This window comes from Fusarium tjaetaba, assembly GCF_013396195.1.
Source record: "Fusarium tjaetaba strain NRRL 66243 chromosome Unknown NRRL66243_c0000156, whole genome shotgun sequence".
NCBI classification, from domain to species: Eukaryota; Fungi; Ascomycota; class Sordariomycetes; order Hypocreales; family Nectriaceae; genus Fusarium; species Fusarium tjaetaba.
In genome coordinates, this window is record NW_023501352.1 from 52660 (window position 1) to 71431 (window position 18772).

The following is an 18772-nucleotide window of genomic DNA, read 5'->3' on the forward strand; positions in this document are numbered from 1 at the left end:
ATCTACCAAGTCAACATAGTAAGAAAACATCTGGAGTCTGGTACCATCGGGCATTTGACAAAACATTGGAGTGAGACGTCGGGATCAAATATCCCGAAAATACGGCATTATCCATCGCTATGCCAGGATTATGCCCTTGACAATTGCAGCAGTTTGAGATAACTTCCGATTAGTACATACTGCTTGGCTACGAACTGTAGGGATCAGCCAGGCGACCACCAAACTTCGCACGAACCGTTTATATAAGGTTAGGTACTCTGCAACGGCTTGACTACTAAGGTATGGTGTACCTAACAGTCCTTTTCCAATCGACAGTGGGTTATGTCACTGTATGTGAGGGGGACCGTGAAAGACTTCATCTATTATCTACCAGAAGAATACACACTTTATTCTGATTTCACAGCCGTTGTATCTAAATCGCATTTCTAACGTTCATTTTTGGCCAATTTTCATAAGTTCATCCAACCCGGTGTGAGACAATACGGATATGTTGACTTGTAGGAAACACCACGGGCAGGTCTACGGATATACACACTGACGATGTTGGCTCCTCTTGCTTAGTAGGTAGGTATATTTGCATTGCCACCATGCAGCAACCTAAAATTTTCTCTCACTTTGAACACATGCCACATATTTCAAGCTCATGTATTCTTGATAAGATCGAGATCGATATACTCAAAAGCTCAACCTCGTAGTACACCAAAACTCCACTCTTTATCACATCCATAACATGGGACGATGCCGCAATGGCAAAAGGCGATGACGCCTTCAACCTTCCACCCTGTACCGTGGGCAATGATGGTCTTCCATGATTCCCCAAAAATGGGTTTCGAAACAAAAAAATTGGTGCCGGAAGACCCAGCTTCTGGTCGACCTTTGCCCGCTTCGGCTTCTCCAACATCGGGCTTCCGTCCGTTCTTCCCCGCCTCCGCCGTCAATGAATGAGTGAATGAATGGATGTCAAGAGCCAGTAATTGAATGGACGTCCACCATGACCGGCACAAACTCTCGGATCCCAATGTCATACTCATTCGACCTTCGTGCGCCCATCAGAAGAGAAAGTACAACAACCGTGTTACCGACCACATCTGCAACATCGCCAGGCTTCTCCTGCAACTCGCCAGAAGAGCCCACCTCCCAAGACGGTCAAGATCACGATGATGCTCAATCCCAGGGATCGGGTAAACGACAGCGGCGACTGGCCACCACCGACTTCACTCGCAGGAAACGCGCTGTGACGGCTTGTCAATTCTGCCGTGTCCGTAAGACAAAGTGCGATAATGTTCGTCCAACTTGTGGCTTTTGTGTGCGACATAGAGCCAAGTGCATCTATTTAGACGCAGACAGCGAGATGGGAAATGAGGGGGTGGAAGATGCAGTTTCCAATCGTCAGATACTGGACCGCCTGGATGAAATCAAAGAGATACTCCAGAAAACCAACGATTCACCTCGACCTTTCTCAGATGTTGAGCCTATACTCATTAATACCGAAGCCCCCCAAACACCTGCAGCTGGCAGCCCATGGACAAGGTTCTCTGCTGGTGAACGATACGAAACACAAAAGCGATCACAAGTGCAACCGCACGAATCTGAACGACTTCCCTTTGCTGCTCTACGTTGTGAATCCCTGCTCCAATGGCCGGCCCTCAGCAACATTATCCTGAGTGATGCCCGTCACATTGACTCCTTCCCACTAAGTCCGGGATACAAAGAAAGCAGTGTACAGAAACCAAATAGTACCGGGAAGGGCATTGATGAATCCTCATTTGTCACCCTGTGCCGAAAGTTTCTTGCACATGTACATCCCCGAAATCCGGTTCTGGACGGACAGCAACTCATGAGGCATGCTCGTACGACAGAAGAGAATGGTCTGAAATGGGACACTTCATCCTGCCTCGTTGTAAGCCCGCCACTTCCCTTCATATTTTACCAATCCAACAATTTTAGCTCTTGTCATGTGCTCTGGCTGAATATACTGGCTTTTGGATAAAGCCAAATGAGTATCTTGTCCTGCCAACTCGGGAGCAGCTTCAGCAAAGAGACGACCCCGACCAGGGCCCCAGGGCTGAACCATACTATGCAGCGGCGCAAAAGAGGATGGGTCTTCTTGGGAATACTATTGAAGATATTCAGTGTTTTGTCTTGGCGACCATCTTCGAGAAATTTGCCTTTCGCCCGTTGAGGGCGTGGTACTACGTTCAACAAGCCTGTTCCCGTCTGGAGATTCATCTGCGCCAGCGTGGTGAAAGACCCCGGGTACCTTTTCGGCAAAACAACCCAGCAGACTATCATCTAGAGCAGAGACTCTTCTGGACCTGTTTTCGAGCAGAAAGGTCAGTAATTACCACCAATAGATTCGATAGTTGAGTGTTGATTAGTTCGCAGTGAGCTTGTCTTTGAACTAGGATTGCGACCAAGTGCCCTCGAGAGTTTCTCATACCCAGAGCCGCTTCCGACACCCCCGCAAGGCCTATTAGCTGGAACTGTGCAGACTCCAAGAAGCGAAGGCTCGCATATCGATCAGTATGAAGCGCAACGCTCTGTCGACGAGCGAGGGTGGTACTACTACCTGTCCGAAATATCTATCCGGCGTACGGTCGACGAGACCTTGAACCTTTTGTACAGAAATGGGGAAGAGTATTGGATGAAGCACCCAGCATACTTGATTCGTCAGTATCATGAATCTGAGCAACAGATATCGCAATGGTAAGTTTCTACTTGACTTGGCGTGACATACAAAGCTGACGCACCGAGCTTTAGGCATTACCATCTTCCTGCTGCAGTTCAGTTTGAAAAAGACAAACTTCCAGAAGAGGAATTTGCATCTGCTCTTCAAGGCAGGGCATCCCTCTGGCAAGAGTATACGCTTCGCCCTATATTTTATTACCTGCTGCACTGTTCTCAGGATGATCCTGTCTTTCCTCAAGTACACACCCTTGCGCTCAAAGAACTCGATATCTGCGCCAAAATGATCCATCGTCTCTCTTTCCAAGGGCGTCATGGCGGTACATGGCTGATATCTCGTAAGATCTTCCTAAGCGCATGTATTGTTCTTGCTGCTGCCTCTAATCCGCACCGAATTCATCCTCCTGATCAGTGGCAGATGCTTATTGAACTTGCAATACACACACTGGAGCGTTGGGCAGTGGATGCTGTTGACGTTGAACAGATGGCTGAGATTTTGAGACACATGTATCAACAAGTATGAACAATAATACATAGCTTATTGCATAACTAACAATTGAAAACTCTACTAATGATCATAGCTTGTTGTAAACTTCAGTTTTTGTTTAATAAATCACTAGGTTTAGTAGACTCTGGTAGAGGTGACGGAAGACCCTGTAGGGCTAATCGCACTTATTTTTATTTCTCCTGTTACATCTTTCTATCGTCGTAAAGCTTTCTTTTAATCATGAAGTTCGTTTATTCAATCTGGGGTCATAAATCGTTACTGACTAAAGTACTAATAAAGAGATTTCTGAATGGACGCTGATCCTGCGAAACATATTGCCTGACTGCATGTATCGTCCAACGAAAGCAATAAAATCACAACCGCACACATTAAAGAGAGAGTTTGAGTCTCCTCGTCTCACTCCTCGTCAGAATCGTTGAGAGTGTTCTCGAATCCCTCAAGGGGGACTGCAGTTTTGATGTAGTCGCGGAATCCACGACTCATCTTCACAACTGCCCTGAGATGCTTCTCACTGATTGTAACCCGCTCCAAATTCTCCTCTTGAGCTTCATTCTCGGCCAGAGCGAGGGCTGTTTGCATGGCATTGCGGATCTCTCGCCCATTCCACTTCAGACTACGAACATCATGACTGTTCCACACAAAGTCGCGAGCCGCACCAGAAACATGGATCAAACCGTTTGAATCCCGACTCAAGCGATCAAAGTTATGTGTCCAGATGCGCTCACAGTCCTCGTAAGTGAGACTCTTGTAATGCAATGCGACATGAATACGGCTGAGGAATGCAGTATCGAATGACTGAACACGATTGGTCGTCAGGAAGAGAACTCCGCGGTAGTACTCGAGGGCCCGAAGAAACACAGATACAAGGCCGTTCCGGGTAATATCCTTAGAGCGGCGGCGCTCGAGGTATATATCCGCTTCGTCAAGTAGGACAAGAGCACCATAGCGTTGACCAAGCTCAAGGAAGTAGCTCAAGTTGGCCTCAACATTGAACGAGTCGACGCTGAGATCGCCACTGGTAAGTGAAATAAGAGGCCGATTGGTGAGCTCGGCGACGCATTCAGCGGTGCACGTCTTTCCAACGCCAGGTGCACCATGGAGCAAGAAGATTCGGCCTTCTCCTTTGTTCTTCACAAAGTCATTGCCCCAGGGGGATAGCTTCCCGTCTCCCAAGTCAGCAGCAAACTTTCCAATCAAGGCCTTAACAGTCATCTTGACCTCATCATCAAGAACAAGATACTTGAAAGCTTCCTTGTCCGTCTTCAGCTGCTTCAGGTTGGCGATGTTCAAGTGACCCCATCGTCGGTCGCCAAGGAGGAATCCTGGCATAGTCTTGCTGCACACAAGATAGAAGAGGTCACTATCTGGGGGAGAGTCTTGGGTAGGATCAAGGTCTTCGAATCCATGATACGGGCTTTCGGTACTATAGCTTGGGCGGTTTGCCATACAGGCATCGCAGCCACATCGCGGGAGATCCTTGGGAAGATGGTCCTTGGAGGGAGGCGCGGTTTCATTGTAAACCGGGATGCGATGGTAGCGACCTCCACGCATGTTATCGGGTCCTTGATTATAAAATGTATCAAACCCGGGGGCATCACATATGACACGGCCGCACATGAAGCCGGTTGGCCCACGGCATTGTCTGTTGCTGGGCCCAGAATTCACAAGAAGTCCCTCGTAATCCATATAAGTTGGCCGCTTCAAGAGCTCCCAATAGAGCTTGCCTAGAGCAATGTTCTTTTCCTTCATTGCCATTCCACCTTGGGCTTCGAGGTCTTCCGGCCAAAAAGCTGCAGGGATGATGGAAAGGCTCCCGATGGCTTGCTCACCAAGCCAGGGAGAGAGGTTGTAGCTGAACATGAAGCGATTGACTTTTGTGCCGTTTGACTCTAGCATCCAGCAATTAATGTTATACACATCACAGGAGTTGTTTCCCTGTCCAATGGTGACGCTACTGATAACATATGGGGCCCAGATATCATAGCGTTTTGCGTAGAAGACTTCACCTGGCTTGAGCAGAAGCCAAAAAAGATCAAAGGTAGCCCTTGGGGTAGCAAGTTGATGACGACGCTCCTCACGACGGATCTCATCGCCGAGGTTATCGTCAAGGAACTTGAGGAGAACGTCGATATGCTTTGATGTAGTCGCGGCGTAGTCAGTGTCGTGGGCCAATGGTTGGTTATCCTTGTAACGGGCGAGCTCCTGTCTATGATGGTAGAGGACCCGGTAAGGGGCATTGATCTTGACAGGCTTGCCGTCAAAGCTGACGTAAGGATAGTAGGCTACTACGGCCTTGAGGGCATTGATAAGGTGATCTGAATGAATGATCATGAAGGGACGGGAAATTTCTGGACCAGGAACTTCGGGATCTTGACCTTCATCGGGGTAGAGATTGTCGTAGCGATAATCAATGTTCTCGAATGCTTCAGTAATCGGCCTGTCTTCCTGGTCTCGAGGCCCTCGAGACCGACGGTGGATAGGGATGGGGGAACGGCTCCGGGGTAAGACCTTCGTGATGATCTCGATAACGGGCTTCTCATCTCCAGTTGCCTCGTCATCAACTACGAGGTTGATATCGCCATTGAATCCATACGGGGGAACATGCTTGAAAGCAGCGTCGCTCTGACGGCCTGTCATACGGTTAGCTCAATATCAACATTGAGAATACATGGCTGAAAACTGACATTCTATGACATTATTTTGCCAACCAAGATACTTGACCACATGAAGGACGTCTGGCACTTTGCCATCGATCTTGAGTATTTCTGTTTTTGGGCACACCCTGGGCATAGAGACCATGGGCGGACTATGTCTATATCTCGGCCTGGACCTAGGGTGGATGTCCTCGAAGCTCACGATGGAGCTGGTGTCATCGCCCTCAACGACGTTGAGTTCATGAGGCTCAGGAGTATCCATGACGATTCCGAAGAACAAACAAGCTTATAGAGAGATACGAAAGTCACAGGAATCAAGAAGCAGTTATGCCAAGAGAGTCCGAAGATAAGAGAGTGAGTCGACCAGGGAAGAAACCGTCAGCATCCTGCTGCTTTATAGAGCAATTGACAAAGCTGTGTAAGCTGAGACTGACCTACCACGAAATTGAGAAACATTCTATCCAATCAAGGAGTTCCGCTGTCATTAGCTATGGTACCAGTCAAGGCAGCAACGCCTAGTTCCAAGCCCCGGGCTGTTTGCCTTGAGCAAGTGTAACACAGTTCTGGAATAGCCTATAGGGAGGCAGGAAACCGTAGGACCTCAATACCGGATGATAGAAAGGTCTAGGCAAGCTTTCAAGTTGCCTAAGCTTAGTGTGGTCTTTGAAGAGGTTATTTTAGCATCGCCTCGGGGGGCAAGAAAACAGCAAACCTTAGTATAGGGCGCTAAAATAAACTTATTAAAATCTACCTTAAGCTTAGACTATATTACCTAAGTCTTTTTGCTACTTAGGATTACGGTCCTGTGTTTTCTTTCCTCCCCTAGCATCGCTATCGCTGTCTGCTTTCTTACTCCCTGGGTGTAGCACTTGGAGATTTTGGGAATCCCAGCTGCAACACAGCCCTACGCGGCAGTGCTGGATGTCAAAAGTGGATCTGCCGTTTGATGTGTGGGGTTTTATAGTGTGAACCTATTGTGAGGTACGGATACCTAGTGAGGTGAGTGTACATAAGCTCCCAGATCATTACTACACCAAACAGGTCATTCACGCCAGGGGCCAGTGGACTTTATCGACGATATTAGGCATTTTTCACTTTGGCTTGAGGTTACTGTCTCGTCTCATACTGAAAAACTTTTATTGAAATAAATAAATCATTTCGCTTGATTGAGTAAGGAGTCAACTTTCAATTCTTGGTTACGTGCAGAAGTAGGCTACCATCCACCAGGTTGCACCGCCTTCCAAAATGCCCCAAAGTGAGCCTTGGGCTACCTTACTATATGCAGCCAACCATCGGAACTATCTATGTGGTCCCGCAGACCCATCTGGACCCAAGCAAGCCAGCAGAGAGCTCTCAGTGCATAATGCTCTCCTGGTATGCCCCCATCGAAGGTCGATAACTTGACATGTATGTGATCACTCGGTGGACCAATCCATCGAGAGTGACTGCAAATTGAGCGTCAGACCCCTGAGTCAAACCTTGATTGATTATTGCGCGAACTAGGGCGCCGAAGTGTCGACGATAACCTTTCTCAATTTCAATGTCTGCCAACTGTTGTTCATTGGGCCCTCTTGTGAGTATGATCAAAGGTGAGTGGGGAAGTTCGTCTTGGTCGGTGGTTTCAGTGTGACCATAAGGCTGCAACAGCTCATATGAGGAGCAGTTGTTCTGTGCAATGTACTTCTCAAGTGGAAGCAGAATCTCCCGGAAGCCATACTGACAGCCTGTGACATCGATCAGCCATTGTTCTCCTGATGAGTCCAATGTCGCTTCAATAATGGTGTGGAACTTCCGGTCTGTCATGATGCCATCAGGGGGGTGAAATTTGATAGTGAGGGGAGGATTCTGAATCTCAACAACGGCGACATCCATTCGGGAGACAATTCCTAATCGATAACTATTAGCAGGATGACCCCTGGATCGCAATAAACGGCTTAACCTACCGGCCAAGAGACCCCTGGCCATCGGACCAAGGAGAGAAATCGACATAGTACACTGGTTTACTAGAAGAGCAGCTTGTTTGTGCTCTTCAATACCCGTAAGGTGGCTCGGGAAAGGATGGCGCTCAATTCGATTCGGGGTGTGTGTGAGGACTAGAGTTCCGTTGTCTTCGTCATGTTCGATCCTTGTCACATGAATGTCGTACACAACCTCCTTGTACGCCAAAAGTGCTGCTTTGAGTAGCTTGGTCGTGCGTAAAAGAGTTTTGCGTCGTTGTAGGTTGTAGCAATACTCTTGATGAGTTGGCTTGTGAGCTGCCTGGCATTCGGGGCTGCACCAGAAGGTAGTGACAGCATCTCCGTCGTGGTATTCTGGAGCTCCGACGCAATGAGAGCACCACACGGTTGAAGCCTTGCCACAATGAGCGCAACTGCCCATTTTGAGTACTTTATAGAGGATGCTTCAGGTTGAAGAAGTTGGGAATTGTTGTGAATGTAAGGGTTTAAAAGGAGAAGAGTAGCGAGAGCGTGAATCACTAAGAATAAGTAACTGCCCGAGCTCCTGATTTAGCTTGGCCTCTTCCCAAGTATGTATTGAACAAGCACAATGGGAAGCCATAGGTAGGCCTTGATAAGTACCTAACTTACTTATGCATAGAGTGAAAATTGAACCTCTATGTAGAAAGTAAGTAGGTTAGTAGGTAGACGTGCTCACAACGGGTGACTACCTTACCAAGGAAGCACCAACCACTCTCGTTTGATACGGGTCGAAACAAACAATTTGAATTTTTGCGTTTTTTTCTTCATAGAAATGAGGCAGGAACCCCATTTTCAGCTTATTGCTATTCATAATGCCAAATGATTCTATGCGACCGAATAGGCGTAGCCTCTATGCTCAATTTCCATCCTATAACGCCGTCCAGCTTGTCCAAAATTCCACTACTTTGAGTACATCAGGGAGACACAAGGAGCCCAGCTCAGAGAACCCAAGTTCCTTGATTCACCAGCAGCGGACTTATTCAGTTCCCGCCATTTCTTGCGTTGGAGGTGACGTTGCTGGCGTGCGCGAGCAGAAACTTACAACACGTCAATGTCAGCTTGCACGCTTTCGTCCATCCATCGTCTTGGGCAATGCCGAGTTTGATGCTGACATCACCAATCTTGTCGCCGTCAATCTTATATGGCAAGCTAAGAGGTGTACCAGTTGCATCTGTTTGCCTATGTACATACGCGCCCAGCTGTCGCACAAGCTCCAGGAACCCAACCATGGCGTTATCAAAGCGTCGGTGCATGAAGGTTAATCCTAGAGGCATATCGCCAGAGCTGTACAACTCGAGTACATGCTTCTTTGGGGGTGCGTTGACAGCTCGACTACCTATTCGGCTGGAAGAAGGGCTCGGTACTTCGTATCGGATGATTCTTGACGTACTTCCCATAGGCTGCGGGTCATATCCATCGAATCTGTAGGAAAGTTTGTCCGCAACGGTAACCAAGAGTAGCAGTGCGTGTCCCCATGCGGCGTTGATTTCTGGCCAATCTACCGGTTTGTTAGAGAGACGTCCAAGCCGAAGACCGTTGATTGTCGCGAAGCTCCCATCGTGGCTGATACAAAAGGTGTCATTATATACGTTAGATCGCTGCAGCTTTTCTAGGAGCTGGGAATCGTTGCTGTACTTGGCGTTGATGCTGTCCTTTTCCGCCTGGAATTCACCCATCTTGGTGGCAAACTCGTTTCGTTCCCTCCAGAACTTCTCCTCCTCTTTGTCAAGTTGTCGCGACTCCTCCTCAAGAGCTACAAGCTCCCCGTCCAAGGAAGTCTTTTCCGCCTCCAGCTTCTTCAGCTCTTCCATAGCTGTTGCTCTGTCCTGCTCAGCTTTTCTCAGCGCTTCCCCTTGAGCTTTTATGTCTTCTTCGCTTGGTTTGTTTGCTTTGGCCTCCTTCAGATGTTTAACATAGGCGTCTCTTTCGCGTGAAGCAACCTCTAGCTTCTTCTGCAGGCCCTCAACAAGCATTTCCGTACATTCAACGCAGATAGGGTGGTCGATATCAGATCGCGCAGATAGAATTTCGAAAAGTCGGTTGACCCTTTCCATCTCGTTTCCAACGGGCGCGTCGACATTATCGCCATTACTTCTGGCAGAGCTGGCACGGCGCAATGGTATTGGCATAGCGGGAGACTCTGTAGGCTGACTCGGGTGAGTCATCTGGGACTCTGACAATAAAACAAAAGACATAGAGGAATCGCGGGGATGCCCTCCGTGGTTGCGCTTGAACGTCGGTGGCCCGGTATTTCTTGAGACCGTTTCGTATAGAGACTTGCGTGCTTGCTCTTGTGGTTGCGTAATTGGTGGGCTCGTCACAGATGATTTCTTAAGGGTCTGGGGAGATGTCGATGCTGGCGAGCAAGGTCAGATACATGCGCAGAAAAAGGATCAGGCCACATACAAACAAGCACATCGTAGGCGGCTGGGTTGAGGTCCTCGAGGGATCCGTCCAGCCTAAGAGGCTGGCGGCATTTCTGGCAGTTCATACTTGGGTTAACGAGCAGACATTGTTCAAGACCGGTTGCTGAACGAATGCGCTGCACAGAGCTTTTAAGAAAGAGTGTCGAGCCGTTGGTGGGAAAGGTAGGGAAAATAAAGAAATGGCCAGAGTAAGGTGTGGTGGATGTCTTAGCGGTGACGTCGGGTTATGTTTAGCATTGGGAGCCACGAGCCAATGTGCAGTTGATCACAGGGTACTAAATGACAGGTGAAACTTACGATAGTTAAGCTACGGAGTATATAATTGCTTACACAACAAGTACAGAGTAAACAAAAGGAAGTAGAAAGAGCTATCACAATTAAGCCTGACTCTCAGGTTCTTTCATAAGGTTACATGAAGCTATCAAAGGTCGATAGCATCCACATGATAGTAGATGGATGGTTTGCATTAAGCTGTAGGTACCGTCTGTCCTAGGTTAGTAGTGAACCCCGCTAAGTTGATCGATAAGATCCACATGGGTCCAAGTACTTTACGCGATGCACGGCTCCTGATGGCGCGTCACAACGCGTCTAGACCCTTCAGTTGCTCCTCCAACGAATCGTCATCAAAGAATGCAGGAGCCATCAAATGGAAGGCTACCATGCATCCTCATAAAGAATATGTCACAAAATCATGCATGATTTAATTTTGACAGAGATTCCTCAGGGCTTGTTACGACCATAGGGACAATGGAAACACCAACAAAGAAAAGGCGACGGGGCTCCTCAGCTCAAAAAGAGGTTCAAGATGAAAGTGACGATGACGAACTTGCCTCACATCCTCAAGAGATCAGGATGCGCCGAGATCCTGATATTCAGCTTGCTCTCAAGCGGGCGAATGCTGACCATAAACTGCAAGCCACAATGGCTCATATTATCGAAAAATACAGCCGGGACTTTGAGGGTATTGGCGACGAAATCGACATGAACACTGGAGAAATTGTGGTTAATAACGGTCATTTGCGTAATATGCGTGATGAGGGAGATGTTGAGGGACTGTGGATGGAGGGCGATAGTAATATCGACGAAGATGAAGGAGTTCTGCTCGAGGATCTTACGGATGGATATTTCGATGGCGAAGAACCAGTCACAGGAGTGCAACATTCTCAGAGCGACGATCAGAACAACCAGGAGCCAACATTTGCAGGACAAGGCGCGCCAACGAGTCAATGGGCTCACAGCGAAGTGTCCCGAGAAGCACTACAAGCTGATATGGGTACGACCATGGATCACTCCCAAATTAATAACGCCATATTCCATGCCAGTGAACCTCACTTTGGTCCTCCATCCTATGGACTAGGCTCGTCAGTTGAGTTCGGGCCAACTCCAGGATTTGGGTCCTGGGGAGGAGGGCACTGGGGAGGAATGCACGGTTTTCCCATGCAAGCCTGGGGTCGGGAAGATATTCCTCCATATTTTAACATGCCGCCGAGTATGCCAGGGCCTTGGTTCACCGGAGGAAGATACGACTTCCCTACCCATAACGGACAGACGTCGATTTGGAGTCGTAACAGGGCCAAGAAGACGAAGCGGGCTGGCTCTATGAGAGCATCCTCCAAGCAGGCAATGAGCAGACACCCTAGCAGCTCTCGTACGGAAGAGGAGGCAGTTACAGATGGCCATCATAAATGCATGTCTGAGGAACAGTCACGCGAAAATCAGGAAGGTCCGGCCCCTGACAGAACTATAAATGATACCGACGAAGATGATGATTTGATGTTTTCTCAGACTACTGAGGTAGCGTCGACCCCTGAGGCAAGTCTTGTCCTTCCAACCAAAGAATCACCTGCGAAAGGCGAGGTTCATCGACATTCACAAGGGGCACTGGAAGAAACCAATGGAAATGCAGTGAGACTGGCCCAACAGAACGACGAGGAAGACGATTCTGGTCGGAGACGGTCTGGCCGAGCGAGGAAGCGAACTGAGTATATGGGCAAGGTCTCATGGGACGATGCCAAAGAATGGCAGAAATCAGGCCAGAGGTTGAGGGTGGAGCTATACAAGGCTGATCCAGTCGTTCGCAAAGACTTCAAGAGTGTCGATCATGTCGGCGATGAGTGTGCCTCGTCCTCGGAGGAGCTTCAAGGCAATGCGCTGGGAACCATAGCACCCGAAAGGGGGAGGACCTCCCAAAGGCAGGTTGTACCAGATTCAAAGGATACCGCGACTCCCTTCAACAGCAGTGCTCCTGAGCCACCGGAGCGCAAGGTGGGGAACGACAGACTCTATGCTTCTGATGTACATACCGTTTCTGGCATGGAGCTTTCAGACGACGAAGCTCCTCTTGTTCTTTCAAGGGTCCGAGCACCAAAACGCCAGGTAGAAATCCGAAAACCTGTAATGCCAGTCATGTCAACAGATGATCGAATTCGAAGCGCTGAGCCCATTGTCTATGTTGCGAGTAGTTCACCAAAACCCAACCAACGAGCAGCGCCCATAGTTGAGCCTACAGCTGGCGGTATGCAGGGCCAGACAATAGAGCCTATTAAGCGCAAGCGGGGAAGACCCAAAGGCTCAACACGCAAGGTTCAAAAGGATACTGTATCCAGTACAAAAGTCACAACAAGGGGCGCCATACCGCATGATGCTGGAGCGCTAAAGAAATCGAATCCTGCGAATCTTGGTATTGAAGCTGGGTCCAAAGATCACTCGACATATGCTACGAGGGGCCATGATTGTCCGGATCGCGATGGAGAAGCCTCACAAGAATCAGATCATGACGATGAGGCGACTGAAGAACGTCCAGTAGCACGTCAACATCATCTAACGAGCGAACTCAGGTGGCTTCTCAAGACAAAACCCAAGAGCCCAGTGTCTTATAAACCACAAGCTAGAACTTCAGATGATGCCATCAAGCTTCGGCGGACATGGGAAAAGCTCCGAAATTCCGACAACAGCACAAACGAGTCAACAGAACTCAAGGAGGATGTTTCAGATGACCAGGAGGAACAGCTAGTACGCTTGACGCCATCCGGGCTGTTGCAGGAACCAAACACAATTCCGGACGGGCTTATGGAAACACTGGAAACCGTTATAACCGTCGGAAACGAGCAGTCATCTACCGCTTGTCCTTCCTCGCGCGTTCATGGTGAAGAAGCTCCTAACTACAGCGATCACTCTGAGGATAGTGGGTCTCGTCTTGACGACAATTCCTCTGATTATGCACCTCCTCAAGACGAAGCTGCACATTATGACAAATCTCTGCCCGAATTGCTTCAAGATACCATGGTTCAAGGGGCATCGACACCGCGGAAGCCGACGGATACAAGGGCTCCCCTTACAGAACCCCCTTCAAGCTCTCACAAACCACACACCCCTCGACATGCTTCCATTCGTACTACTCGTGCACCCTCATCACGCCGATCCCTCCTCTCATTTGTGTCGGATTCGGAATCAGACACCGGTGAGTCTCAGGATGAGTTAGCGCGCAGAGTCAAATCAACATCAAAGACAGCAAGCGTCCGTCCTTCAACAAAGAGGATTTTGCGGGCAAGTGCCCTAACCAGAGAAGCCCAAAGGACACCCAGTAGAAAGCGTTTCAATGAGATGTCCAGTCCCATCAGCACTATTAAGACACCTAGGGGCACGTTACGAACCTGTGGTCTAGATGGTTATCAGTGTGGCCGAGACTTTTGCTTCTCTTGTATATGAATGGTCGTCCTGATTTTAACAAATTACTTTTGGTAGAGAAGACTAGATAATAAACCCTTGTGAGATCAATATACAACAAGCAAACATAGCGCTGTGGTTTTATTTGAGGCTTACGCTACTCGAGAAAAAGCTGACCCAAAAGCATGAAAACCTCCAACTACAAAGTTAATAAAAAACATAAAAAAGGGTTAGGAGTGTTGGTGGTTAGATTAGCCCTCGATCTCAACGTGCTATAACCCCCAGAACCTGGAACGCCGAAACCATATTGCCTCATTCCACATCGCCCCTGTAACGACGTCCGAGATGTCGCGGCATGTCACGCAAGCTTCTCCTCACTACACCGAACCGTTTTAATCATACGTCATGCCAAGGCTGTTGAATATTCTCATACAGCTCCATTCTCATTGAGTCCATCTCACAGAGCCATTGAGTCGGCGCGCTTTCACGGCGGAAAGGATCAAGGCGGATCCGGCTGAGATATTCTCTTCCCAGTATGGGTGTATCCTATCAGGGACGGAAAACCGACAAAGGAAAGCAGTAACCGCCAGTCAGGGTATCATGGGTTAAGGGTTGCCACGAGATGGATCGCCAGAGGTGATGAGTGTTGGAGAGCTACGACTCCAAGCACTCTCAAGACTTGTTGGCAGCGCCATTAGCAGCTGCAAGGTGTTGCTTGAAAACCTCGGGATCACGGACGGGGTTGAAGTAGGGGTGCGCTTGCGCCTCCTTGGCGGTCAAACGCTCCTACGCAAATGTTAGATCAGACAGGAGATGTTGAAGCTATAAACAAACCTGGTGGTCGTATCGCAGTAGCTTGTCAAGGAAATCGATGGCCTCATTAGAAACAAATCGCTGATTTTCCGAGGTGACGAAGCTATGCCATGGCTTCTTCTGGAATCGTCCAAGAATGTCGTCATATTGCGCATCCAGTTCAATTTCGTACTTGTCGATGTAGTCAAAAAGATCATCAGTACCAAGAACCTTTGCAATTTTCACAAGCTGGTCCGAGTTACTGTTCCCATGGAAGAACGGCTCCTTTCGGAAGATCATAGAAGCAAACATGGCTCCTAGGCTCCACATATCGAGACTGTAATCGTACTCCTGGAAATCGACCAGCAGTTCTGGGCCCTTAAAATAGCGAGAGGCCACACGAACGTTGTATTCGGTACCGGGGTGATAAAATTCGGCCAGGCCCCAATCGATGAGACGCAACTATGAACTGTCAGTGGGCTCTACGTCAGACGTGTCATGCCAGATTGACCAACCTTCCGGTTCTCATGATCGATCATAACGTTATGAGGCTTAACATCTCGATGCATAATACCCTTGCTATGGCAGAAGTCCAAAGCCTTGAGGAGCTCAAAGATGTAGAACCGGACATCGATGTCATTGAACTTGGGGTAGAGGCTTCGGAAATCGGTATTGTTGACGTGCTCGAAAATGAGGGACGGCGTCTTACTCTATTTGTGTGGTCAGTTACATATTGCGATGTCAGTTGAAAAAGTTGGCACCAACCTGCGCATCCCGAACAACGTCAAGTAAGGCAACAACATTGGGACCCCCGGCCAAGTTCTGGAGGATCTTGATCTCGCGCTTGATCTTCTTCTTCTTCACAGGCTTTAAGACCTTGACGACGCACTTCTGGTAGTTGACGACATTGATGCCTTCAAAGACTTCTGAGTACTTTCCACGTCCTACAGACGCACAAGAGGTCAATAACTAAGCAACGAAATGGACGACAACGGCATACCGATCTTTCTGACGACCTCGTAGTTTTCTAGAGCCCCCCAGCCTACATGTTTATCAGCTTCATTGTCAAGGGAGTTCTCACGTGGGGTGAGGGCATACTGATGTTAACACTGTCGTAGTCCCAGTAACTGCGGGGCATGCTCTGGTTGACATCGGCGTAGACGCGCGCCATGATGGGCAGAGATCGAGACCGTTCGTTGCAGGGAGGCGACGCTGGCGGTGGGAGAAGATAGTGTCGCGGGACGTCGACGACGGTCGGAGTGATAAAGATGGTAAAGATGAGAGGTTGAGGCCGAGGTAGTTGTATATCTAATCTAGCCCAACCCAAGGTCTCTAGTCTAAGAGGCTGAAGAGGAGAGGCTGGACCTGCTTTGACTTGGTTTGCAAAATCAAGGTGGGATGGCATTTCAGGTCGGGTCCAGCCCAGCCCAGATTTGCCCCGTAATTTGGCGGGCGGGCTGGGCTGTGATTCGCTGTGGCGCTTATCGGCCGCCCCGCGATAACACTGGCGAATGGGCACGAGTACCTCCAAATCAATCACAAGGCAAATAGATGGTGGCATGTCTAGGATCCAAATTGAATGGATGCGCAATAGCTGTTTGTTTCTGGCATTTCACCTCTTATTGAAACAGTCACTAACATACACAGTCTAGAAAGACTTCCAGGTGTCACAGAAACAGTGAAGTGCTTAGGCTATCCAAGGCCTAAGGGTCAAGTCTGCTAATAAATGTTACTTTATGAACATCTTGTCGCCATCTAAACAAACATAATTATCTTATGCTCAAGGAAGCTAAGTCTAAGGTAGTTCGCGAATATACTTGTTTCCATTTCTTCTGACCCCGGCCGTCACCTGATAACAAGATGAATTTAATATTGGGACCAAAAAACACATTTGCATCACGAATAAGCCTCGAATAAAATACATGGCTTGCTATATACCAGTCAAAGCGCCTACCTCATATATTCATTGGCCGCTAAAAGACATACAATATGTACAAGCTGCCTTATTAAACCTGTCAAACTGGCCGACTTTGCCGTATGCTACACCACAGTCATGGTTAGCAACGTAAACAAACTGATTGCTGGGAAGAATATGAATAAAAGTCTCATATTTCAGAGAGAAGATTAATTGTTCGACATTTCAGGGCTGCAGAGGTGTCAATATCAGCAGGAGCCAATACGTCGTCCACCTCCAGCCCCGATCCGACTAAGGATGACGATACAAGGGTTTTCATCATAATGAGATTCAAACACACTGGAGGCAGGATCAACTTACAATCGAAATGTCCGGTGGGTAACGTTCGAAAGTTCAAAAGCAGTATCCCTTGTTCATCCAGGGAACATGCTTAGTCGTATTCCAGCGAGTCCAACCCTTTGTCCACAACATCCCAGGTTCGTTTGCGCAAGTCTGGTTTCGGTTCGGGACGAGGGCGCTGAAGACCGTTCTTCTTCTTTCGTTTCTTATTGCTCTGGAAGGAAGTGGGTAATAAGGAAGACATGTTTTTGGTTTGCTTTGAAGTGGGGGTATCATCACTCAAATCCATGACGTCGCTCGACGGCGCTGTTTCTTTCAAACCCAGCTGTTTCGCTCTTTCTTTCTCTTTGCGTTGAGTTTCGAGTTCTGAATGTCGAAATATCTCGATTTGCGCATCCGTCAAAGTCCTTTTCACACCATCCGGATAATAGCCCAGGCCATCGTCCTCCTCCTCCCAGGTATTGTTGACGGCGTCATCTTGAATTTGATCCTGGGGGGGCGAGTCTACGAATTCAGATCCGAAGGCGGCGATGGCTGTGTGCGAGAAATGGGATTCGTGGAAAGCAACAAGATCATCCTAGAAGTATCAGTAAAGTATCGAACTGCGCGTACCGGGGTAACGTACGGTGGAAATGCTGGGCGTTACATGCGCATTTGTTGTACTTCCATTATTTGATTGCGGCATGTCTTGTTTTCTTTAACGCGAGATCAGATTTGGCGAGATTGGCGGAAGACGCGTCTAGGCCGAGATTATGTCACGTGTCAATGCACCAACATCGATTTGATCCTGTGTGAAAAGAGATAAGTATGTCCTGCAGCCTGGCAAGCAAAGTATGTTGTGTGAAGACAGTCCAAAAGTTTGATGATGGAGCTGGTTGAAGCTTCAGCCATCAACTCAGAGTCCATAGATGGCTCACTGGGACTTGAGAAGTGCTAGAGCACTCTCAAAGGCCCTCACAACTTGATCATCTGCAAAGCGTCAATACTTGGTCAAAGGGTGGCACAAAAAGCACGTCGGGCTCACAATGCTGTTGTTTCCGTTCCATCTTGTTTTCAGCGAGATTCACGAAGCGTCGTCGTGTTTGCAGGCGCTTCGCTGCCCGCTCATCATCGTGCCCTGACGCTGACGCAGCCCAGATTTTGAAGTACTCCCCAGATGTTAGTTTCATCAGTCTGCATCATTGCTCAGAAGAACTCACCTTTGAGAGAGCATCCGCCTCCTTCAGAATCTCCCGCTCTCGCTCATCTGCCTCTTGCAAAGCAGCCTCATAACGCGCTTCAAACTCATCCCAGTCAAATGGTTCTAAAACACCAGGGGTATCTGGCGGATCAGAATTGTTGGCTTGCCGATCATCTTGAGGCTCGGGTGTCCTTCTATTAGTATGCGGGTGTCTCTGGATGTTGTTCATGTTTGATTCCTCAGGAGCAGGGCCAGTGGGTTTGATATCGTCTTGACTGTGACCGTTCTCGCCGTCTTGTTGTAGTGGAAGTGCTGTATCCATGTTGGGCACTTCGCGTTGAATCACCAGGGGTGTTGTCGGCCAAGCAACAGGGGTGTCTGTTCGGAACGTGCAGCACTGTCAAGTGAGCAGCCTGGTCAACTGTCTTGAGACGTTGGTAAGTGGTCTTGGATCTTGTATTCCACAAAGCGGTGATTTCTCTCTATCAAAGCTGACTGAGCTCAGTGAAGGAAGACTGATTCCCGATACCTAATAAATGGTGAAGTTAAGGTATTTGAATCATTTACTTGCTCACTAACAGGAAGTCTGGAGCGTGTGTGTTCCTGCATTTTTTGGTTGGCTGCCTGT

General features: G+C 48.5%; 6 protein-coding genes across 6 annotated transcripts; 2 read left to right on the forward strand and 4 right to left on the reverse strand.

Annotated features, from left to right (window-relative positions):
* Positions 1-991: 991 nt before the first annotated feature.
* FTJAE_7703 (uncharacterized protein) lies at positions 992-3208 on the forward strand (the record flags this gene model as incomplete). Its single annotated transcript, XM_037354447.1, has 4 exons — positions 992-1900; positions 1948-2333; positions 2386-2706; positions 2761-3208. 4 exons carry the CDS (start codon positions 992-994, stop codon positions 3206-3208), a joined length of 2064 nt encoding a protein of 687 aa, XP_037205202.1.
* Positions 3209-3589: 381 nt separating this feature from the next.
* Positions 3590-6109, reverse strand: FTJAE_7704 (TOB3 (member of AAA-ATPase family); the record flags this gene model as incomplete). The annotated part of the gene is made up of 2 exons (XM_037354448.1): positions 3590-5823; positions 5878-6109. 2 exons carry the CDS (start codon positions 6107-6109, stop codon positions 3590-3592), a joined length of 2466 nt encoding a protein of 821 aa, XP_037205203.1.
* Positions 6110-7200: 1091 nt separating this feature from the next.
* FTJAE_7705 (beclin 1) lies at positions 7201-10317 on the reverse strand (the record flags this gene model as incomplete). The annotated part of the gene is made up of 6 exons (XM_037354449.1): positions 7201-7733; positions 7791-7940; positions 7994-8323; positions 8869-8975; positions 9018-10182; positions 10233-10317. 6 exons carry the CDS (start codon positions 10315-10317, stop codon positions 7201-7203), a joined length of 2370 nt encoding a protein of 789 aa, XP_037205204.1.
* A 682-nt stretch (positions 10318-10999) lies between these two features.
* FTJAE_7706 (uncharacterized protein) lies at positions 11000-13960 on the forward strand (the record flags this gene model as incomplete). The annotated part of the gene is made up of 1 exon (XM_037354450.1): positions 11000-13960. The coding sequence occupies one exon, from the start codon at positions 11000-11002 to the stop codon at positions 13958-13960; it is 2961 nt and encodes a 986-aa protein (XP_037205205.1).
* A 630-nt stretch (positions 13961-14590) lies between these two features.
* FTJAE_7707 (CMGC CK2 kinase) lies at positions 14591-16271 on the reverse strand (the record flags this gene model as incomplete). Its single annotated transcript, XM_037354451.1, has 6 exons — positions 14591-14704; positions 14753-15172; positions 15226-15420; positions 15476-15654; positions 15711-15752; positions 15809-16271. 6 exons carry the CDS (start codon positions 16269-16271, stop codon positions 14591-14593), a joined length of 1413 nt encoding a protein of 470 aa, XP_037205206.1.
* A 784-nt stretch (positions 16272-17055) lies between these two features.
* FTJAE_7708 (uncharacterized protein) lies at positions 17056-18466 on the reverse strand (the record flags this gene model as incomplete). The annotated part of the gene is made up of 5 exons (XM_037354452.1): positions 17056-17541; positions 17590-17599; positions 17882-17933; positions 17989-18112; positions 18164-18466. The coding sequence occupies 5 exons, from the start codon at positions 18464-18466 to the stop codon at positions 17056-17058; spliced, it is 975 nt and encodes a 324-aa protein (XP_037205207.1).
* Positions 18467-18772: the final 306 nt, after the last annotated feature.